The sequence below is a fragment of the Conger conger genome, chromosome 17, assembly GCF_963514075.1.
Source record: "Conger conger chromosome 17, fConCon1.1, whole genome shotgun sequence".
NCBI classification, from domain to species: domain Eukaryota; kingdom Metazoa; phylum Chordata; class Actinopteri; order Anguilliformes; family Congridae; genus Conger; species Conger conger.
In genome coordinates this window covers 1,182,388-1,191,247 of record NC_083776.1, presented here as the reverse complement: position 1 = coordinate 1,191,247, position 8,860 = coordinate 1,182,388, and the positions used below count along the sequence as shown (strand labels likewise).

General features: G+C 43.5%; 1 protein-coding gene across 1 annotated transcript; it reads right to left on the bottom strand.

Annotated features, from left to right (window-relative positions):
• Positions 1-2,193: 2,193 nt before the first annotated feature.
• On the bottom strand, positions 2,194-8,489 carry txndc9 (thioredoxin domain containing 9). Its single transcript, XM_061225513.1, has 5 exons — positions 8,370-8,489; positions 7,315-7,525; positions 5,313-5,431; positions 4,343-4,597; positions 2,194-3,247 (listed from the first exon to the last, which is right to left on the bottom strand). Exons 2-5 carry the CDS (start codon positions 7,498-7,500, stop codon positions 3,127-3,129), a joined length of 681 nt encoding a protein of 226 aa, XP_061081497.1. The 5' UTR covers positions 7,501-7,525; positions 8,370-8,489; the 3' UTR covers positions 2,194-3,126.
• Positions 8,490-8,860: the final 371 nt, after the last annotated feature.

The window sequence follows — 8,860 nt, the reverse complement described above, 5'->3', positions numbered from 1 at the left end:
CACCGTGGGGTCTTTTATTCTGAAATGTGCTATGCTGTGGATACATAACGATGAATTTGATTGTTATATATCCATGTATATAATGTGTTATATGTTGATGATGCTGCATTTTGACAAAAGTTGGAATGGATCCAGCATTGTAACACATTTTGAATAGCTATTACTGGAGTCATGTTTTCACAAGAGACAAATGCACCAGGGAATCAGTTTATTTTAAGATAAAGCACATATTTCTAGAAAAACCTCAACCTGTGCTCCAGGACCAAAAGAAAAAGAGGAAGAGGAGGTGGGTCTGGGAACGCGTGCCAGTTAGTCCCTCACAGGCGACTGAAGGATCACTCCGAACCCATCGTCCCAAAATAAAAGAGGCGATCATTATCGTTAGTGCAATGGTTTTAGAAAATAAAATGCAAAAGATGAAGAATACGCTCATCTGTAAGATTCACACGTTCTAATCAAAACTACTGTAGACTGTTACAGGCACGTCCGAGAGGAGGGCACAGCCGAGTCATTGGGCTTCATGTTGCTTTACGGGCTCTGCCTCGAGCCAGGGGTGTCTAGTCTTTACCGAAATGGGCCGGTGGGGGTGCAGGCTTTGGTCTCAGCCCGGCACATGATGCACTTGAAGACCCTGATTAGTTAAATTTGTTGAACCAGGTGTTGTAGTGTTGGGCTAAAACAAAAACCTGCTCCAACGCCGGCCCTTCTTCGGATACGACTGCACACCCATGATTTAGATGGCTTGCCGCATGCTTCAGTGTGGTCATGGCTCAGGCCAGTGTTTCCCAATTCCAGTCCTCGGGACCCACTTGCCAGAAGGTTTTTGTTGTAACCAGTAGCTCACACACCTGATTTAACTACTCAAGGGCATTTTTGTGGTTTGATTGGTTCAATCATTAAATCAGGTGTGTGAGTTACTGGTTACAATAAAAACCTTCTGGCATGTGGGTCCCGAGGATTGGAGTTGGGAAACACTGGCTCAGGCAACCAATCCCCAAGTTAATGTACAAAAATGTTTAGCAAATTGTAATATTCAAAATAGCAGAACACACCCAGTCACAGATACCTGTATTAATGGTAGTTCACAACAGACAAATTCAGTCCCAAATAGCAATAGCTTTATCAATGAACTAATTTTAAAAAAGAAAAATCTTAACAAAAATGGCATTCAGTAATGAGACAAACTGAAAGTCATAAAGCACCTTGTAAAGTAAGTTCATTTTGACCATTTTAAAGTAGCACGTAGAAGAGTATATTCCCCAACTACAGTATATGCTCAGTACAGGTTCAAGTGCAAAAATGCCTTTCGTTTGATGGCTGGATTTGCATTGAAAATAGGCACATATTTCACTTCGGTACAATGGTGTCTACACCCTGATGTACATCTAGGCTCTCAGCTTCTACCCAGTGTGATATGTGCTGGTTCATTATGTTTTACTCATACAAACTATTAATACGATAGTTCCTGTTAAATGCCGAATAACAGCCATTCTATGCACATTGATAAGGTTGTTGGTCAGGGGGCTAGATGGCGGTGTGACGTGTTTTTGGGAACTGGGCTTAGGATAGGTTTGATTTCCAGGTGGGCCACTGCTGTTGTCATGAGCGATGGACTGACCTTCACTTTCCTTAGTAATGTTAGATGTCTGCCAAGATGACTCCTCTCATCTGTCTCCTTCCTGAAGTCATTGGTCAGAACGGCGCGGCACATTCTGTTGGGTTTTCCCCGATGGTGGCGTAAAAAGCCTTGGTTAACACGGTAGCCTCCGCCGCAGTATGTTGGTGTGTGTTCAAAGTGCTGACTGTTTGCAGAATCCAACCCCTGAAGCTGCCACGTGGCCTGCCAGCTGAGGAGGACATGGCCAACACGCTGCTGACCAGCAACGGGGAGCTGGTGATCAGGAAGCGGCTCCAACCCCTGGAGCCAAACGCCATCGAGCCCTAGGCTAACGCAACATGTCGGCTATCGTGTAAAATAAAAGTATTCTATTGCTACACCGTGGGGTCTTTTATTCTGAAATGTGCTATGCTGTGGATACATAACGATGAATTTGATTGTTATATATCCATGTATATAATGTGTTATATGTTGATGATGCTGCATTTCGACAAAAGTTGGAATGGATCCAGCATTGTAACACATTTTGAATAGCTAAGCTATTACTGGAGTCATGTTTTCACAAGAGACAAATGCACCAGGGAATCAGTTTATTTTAAGATAAAGCACATATTTCTAGAAAAACCTCAACCTGTGCTCCAGGACCAAAAGAAGAGGAGGAGGAGGTGGGTCTGGGAACGCGTGTCAGTTAGTCCCTCACAGGCGACTGAAGGATCACTCCGAACCCATCGTCCCAAAATAAAAGAGGCGATCATTATCGTTAGTGCAATGGTTTTAGAAAATAAAATGCAAAAGATGGAGAATACGCTCATCTGTAAGATTCACACGTTCTAATCAAAACTCCTGTAGACTGTTGCAGGCACGTCCGAGAGGAGGGCACAGCCGAGTCATTGGGCTTTATGTTGCTTTACGGGCTCTGCCTCGAGCCAGGGGTGTCTAGTCTTTACCGAAATGGGCCGGTGGGGGTGCAGGCTTTTGTCTTAGCCCGGCACTAAGATGCACTTGAAGACCCTGATTAGTTAAATTTGTTGAACCAGGTGTTGTAGTGTTGGGCTAAAACAAAAAACCTGCTCCAACGCCGGCCCTTCTTCGGATACGACTGCACACCCATGATTTAGATGGCTTGCCTCATGCTGCAGTGTGGTCATGGCTCAGGCAACCAATCCCCAAGTTAATGTACAAAAATGTTTAGCAAATTGTAATATTCAAAATAGCAGAACACACCCAGTCACAGATACCTGTATTAATGGTAGTTCACTACAGGCAAATTCAGTCCCAAATAACAATCGCTTTATCAATGAACTAATTAAAAAAAGAAAAATCTTAACAAAAATGGCATTCAGTGATGAGACACTGACGAACTGAGCCATCTATTAGGCTAAAAGCATAAGGGTGCATGAAGAGAGGGGCGAGCTGTGGGCTTATTGGTTTGGAACTGCTCGTCTTGTAACCAAGGACTGTGAAACAGGAAGTCCTGAGAGAGACTGAGGAACGACAGGAAGTGTTCTCTAATCATCGTCTGAGTCAGAGTCCGAGTCGTAGCCTTTTCCTCTGATGGTCTTCTTGTCCACCTTGGTAAACTTTGACCCTGCCTTCTGACCAGCTGTGGGAGGCTCCAGCAGGTTGCCACTAGAACAAAAATACACAGAAGGTAAATTCATGCTACACAAAATTAACTCACCATAGGGGTCAGAATGAGGCTAAAAGCCACAGTGAGTTCTGTGAAATGCTTTCACATTCAAATATTTATCTGTCCTGGCTGTTGAGCACTAATCTACTCAAAAGAGGCTGAAGCCAGTCAGTTCTTTTACACTTAGATTAACATCATTTCTTACACTGAAACCCTGTACTTTACATTAAAAAAGCATTCTATGAATAGAAAAAATACCCGAAACCCAAAAAGAACATGGGTTGTAGCTTAACAACGTATAACAAAACAGAAAATGCCATTCAGCCCAACAATGCTTGCCATTTCGTACCACTGCAGTGTACGGAGTGCTTAGTTTACCTAAGATAGTATAAATAAAAAGATAGTATCTAGCACCATACAACGGCCCGAAAACAGGTTGTGTGGTCGAGGCAGAAAAGGCCAGGTGTTGAAAACCCCCAGAGTCTCAGCCTCTTCCACATGACCTGGTAAGCTATTCCACACAGTGACTTTGCTTGTATGCCTAACCTGCCGTGTAGAGACTGGTTTGTGTGCGGTCACCAGTAGTTAATGACAGACGGGTCGTGTGCGGTTACCTGTAGTTATTGACAGAGTGGTTTGTGTGCGGTTACCTGTAGTTAATGACAGACTGGTTTGTGTGCGGTTACCTGTAGTTAATGACAGACGGGTCGTGTGCGGTCACCAGTAGTTAATGACAGACTGGTCGTGTGCGGTTACCTGTAGTTAATGACAGACGGGTCGTGTGCGGTTACCTGTAGTTAATGACAGACTGGTTGTGTGCGGTCACCAGTAGTTAATGACAGACTGGTTGTGTGCGGTCACCAGTAGTTAATGACAGACTGGTTTGTGTGCGGTTACCTGTAGTTAATGACAGACTGGTTTGTGTGCGGTCGTGTGCGGTCACCTGGAGTTAATGACAGACGGGTCGTGTGCGGTCACCAGTAGTTAATGACAGACTGGTTTGTGTGCGGTCGTGTGCGGTCACCTGGAGTTAATGACAGACGGGTCGTGTGCGGTCACCTGTAGTTAATGACAGACGGGTCGTGTGCGGTCACCTGTAGTTGATGATGCCGGTGCAGCCCAGCCTCCACTCCAGGACCTCTGTGGGGAACTCGTCCGTGTTGCCCAGGTCACTGAAGCCCACGATGTAGTCCTTGGTCTTCCCGTCCTTCACCAGAGCCATGGTGGGGATGACCTTAATGCGCAGTCTGTCCGTGAGGAAGGGCGCCTTCTCCACGTTCAGCTTGATGAACTTCGTCTCCAGGTGCTTTTTGGCCAGCGCTGAGAGGTGCTTGTCTAAAATTTTGCACCTTTTTGTTTGGGAGAGGGAAGAAGGAGCAGTAAAAATGTTTATGTAGCACCTTTCATCTCAGGCTCCCCTTAAGGAGTAACACGGTGGTTGAATGTGACACTTGCCAGTTATATAATAAAACAATGTACATCATTTCTTCTATTATTCAGTCATTTAAATACATTTTAAAACTTATTTTTCGAAGCCTAAATTTCCCACTATAAAAAGTTCACCCAAACAGACAGACCATGCCCCACTTTCCACACATTGTTGTTTGTTACCATAGCTACCTCTGTGATACACGCTCAACTTGGGAGACTGAATTCTAACAAGCTAGCCAACTTAGCATATCAACGATAAAAAGCTACGGAAAGGATGACGACGAACTTTCAGGACATGCCACCTTTTGAATGACTATGCCATGTGTATGGTAAAATTTACAATTATTTACCATTTTGATCTTTGGAGTTGATTTTAGACGATATTACAGGACTCTGAAACATTTCTCAGTAGATAGTCATCCTATCATCGTGAAACTTTACAAACCATTAACTCCAGGAGAGTGTTTGAGCCAATTATTTTCTTGTTATAAGCGGGTACAGCGTCACAAATCCCATTGTTAGATTCTTCATGAAAAAAACTAAATTTCTAGAGAAATTACTATTGGGTACTGATGATTTTAAAAAATGGACCTGGAGACCTCAACTGGAAAAATATTTTTTTGAAAGCCTCACCTGAATGTGGAGTCCTTGTAGAAATGGCAGACCACATTCTTGCTCTCTTTCACCTCAGAGAAAAAGTCTTTCTCACTGGGGATCTCCCTGTATTCCCCATGTCCTTTTGAGAGCCATTCCTGTGGCCAAAACAGCAGCATTTAGGGGCAATTCCACAGTAATGTCAACCTTAGCATGAAAAAATAAACTTATTTCCCAATTAAACGTATCATGTCCCAAACAGTGGACTGTGACCATCGTGAAATCTGATAAAATGTAGGCCAACAGGAAAATATGCTTAAAAATGTATTTATAAGTCCTATTGCCATTGAAATTAATGCGACTCGGCAACCATCTTGAAAACATTCAAAACCATTTCACATGGTTTTCCCAATGTCAAAACTAACATTCAGAACCATTTCAGATGACAACAAAAGTGTTATGATAAAATTTGATTGGGAAGTAGGTTGTCAAACAATGTGCCTTTCAGATGTGTGGCATGCGTAACACAATGGCGTCACATTCATAAGTTTTCCTTTTTTTTTTGTGTATAGTCTTTTTGCATCACATCCATAACGCAAGTTATCTGTGATAATATGATAATATGCATTAACCTTTATCATGTGAGAAGAGTAATTTTTGAGGGATTTTGTGTCCAAATGTCACATCCATGATGCTGGAATTGCCCTGAGACATTACCGTCCTATTCCTGCTTTACAGTGACACAAGACAAACAATCTTCACTACAGCTCCTGGACTTTCTAACATGGTGGTCACCATGTTTAAGTGATCATATAGCGTTTTTACCCAAATCTCTTTCCAATGAATGCCTCATTCACACAGAGCAGCCAAAACGGCTGACAGACGCTGCTCACTACTGCCACAGCTGTAGGGTCCAGTGCAGGTCAACGCAAAGGCAACGGTGCAACTGCGGTCAAAATACAAAGTGTATCCGCAAACAGTTTTTTTTCTTTCTTTCGCCTCCCCACGTGCAGATTTTTTTAGGACAATAAAGTAAGACTTTGTGGACGAATCAGAGACAGATTACATCAGTCTCACACGCTTAATGGAACAGCCGCATCAGCTTCCCCATCTCTGGCTCCAATACAATATGGTGGCGCTGGTAAACTTGCAATGCTTTTCACAAGCCCATGGACAGTCAGTGGTTGATGCAACACTTGGTCCATATATTTCTACAGTCTATTATTCACACACAATCACACGCCAAAGGCAATAGGCAGCCACGCAAGGTACCAATCAGCTCGTTGGGATTTTGGGGCTAGGCGTCTTGGTCAGGGATACTTCGACACACCCTTCAGACTGCCGGACGGCTGCTCTTACCTCCTGACCCAAAGTCACCCCGAACGATGTTCAATGCTCGATTTAAAATTCAACCACGAAAATTGAATCCAGAAGCAGGAAAAGCAGAAGCAGTGCCAAGGACTTAGGCTCCCATAGGTAGCCAATAAGAGGCATGGGCTGCAGGGTCTCCAATGACTGCCATGTTCTGAGCCCACGGTCAGTACCCATAAAGTCACCACTCCACCCAGTACCCATAAAGTCACCACTCCACCCAGTACCCACCACATGAAGAAAGTTAGAAGATATCAAACCATACTTCCATTATCCGTTCTAATGTTTAAATTAATTAAACATTAGAACGATCAGCTAAACTGGGAACCAAAGCTAATGCAATCTCTCTGGACTAAACACCCAACATCTGACAATGAGATCCGGGAATGACCCTCAAAGATGAGGACAAAACCAATGCAATTAACATTATGCACAATAAATTATATTTAACTTGTCTGGATAGTCTCAAAAAAAACACAGGCCTACTGAAATCAAGTGAAGGGCAAACAACCCATTTCTAGCAGCACTTGCCACCGTGTGTGTGTGTACAGGGTTAATACAAATTTCCCAATGAACGCCACGCATTTGGCGTTAGTCTAAGCGAAGATTGTAGGAGCCGGGAGACGCTCCAGGGCAGGGCAGAGGGGAGCCCGCCTGGCGTTCAGCCGACCTGCTTCTGCTTCTGCGCTTTCTTCAGAGCCTCCAGCCTCCTCTCCTTCAGCTTCTCCAGCTCGTCCTCGTCCATCTTCTCCATCTTCTCCAGCTCCGCGTCCAGCTGCTCCTCCACCAGGCGCGCGGACTGCAGCACCTGCTGCTCCAGCACCTTCGCCACTATGTCCATTGAATGACCCGCCATGGCCGCTTCCTGCGCGCACTGACCGCTGGGTGAAAAAAAAAAACCCTGACAATTAATCGCCTATATATACGCCTGGTATGAGTAATCTCCTAAAACAATAAGATTAATATAATTCCCAAGTGAAATTGCTACCATTATCTTATTGGGCACCTAATTTAAAAACATCTACAATGCGATTTTTTAGTGAGTGTTGTTGCTGGTTAACGTTTGGTGGTTATTTTGGGAACGTTTGTGTTCGCAACGTCCTGGTCAGTTAGCTACATACAATTCACGGCAGGTTGACAACAGAACTGGTCACAAGGACCACACGTGTATGTGGTAACTTTCTAATGTCATCACAAGTTGGGCGCTCGGCCCATTAGTACGTAACGTTATATATTACCCAAGACCGTAGCGTAGAGTAAGCTAAGAAGAGCTACCGAATGTTATAGCTAGCGGTGACCATGGTAACGTTAAGCCACCCGACCCAGACGTTGGCTAATAATGTTAGCCACATAAAAAGCCGTTTTACCGAGTAAACGGCAAGTGGTGTTAATACATATCCCTTCAATAAACAAATCAATAACAAATGATGATGTTTCACTCATTACTGCTGTACAGCCTGAACGAGTGCCGCAACTAGCTAGCCGCTAGCTAGCTAACAAAGGGCCGTTGAGAAGTTCTAGCGACCTAACGTTATAGCATGCTAACTTTAGCAAGCTACTTATGCTTGCTCACGAATTTGCAAAACAAAGCAAACTCAACGACGTTCGCTTGACAGTAAACGAAATTTAACAACTAGTACATAGGTGTACTGGTTGAGAATGTCCATACTTTACAAATAGACGTTATTGAGACCACTCGAGCCACGGAATATTTGCCAAACTTACCCTCTTCTACGTTGGCTAGCGAGAGAAAGAAAAACCGCCCCTCTTGCGTTAAAACAATTTCCGTTGACGTCACCCACATGCGCCCTAAGCAACGCACTTCTTATCTCGATACTCCAGATCCTGTTCGTGGTTTAATCATGGAGACATACAAGGGTTTAATGCTTTAATAAACAGGCATTGTTGGTCAGAACAATAATTTACATTAAGTGTATAAAATATCTAGTGCCACTTATAATACCATGTTTTTTTATAAGGCAAAAACGTTGGAATTGCCTGCATTTTCACATAATAATGCATTCTGGTACTTCCATTCCTAAACCAAAACACCCTCGAGAGGAATGGAATTTCAGGAAAATGTCAGTCCAAAAAAATATATATATATCGAGGCGTTTGTGTATTAAATGGAAAATACACAGTCCAGTCGTTAATCACAGCTTTAAAATGATTCAATTGACCCAGAATAAAGCCTGCATGTCTGTGATAAAGACAGC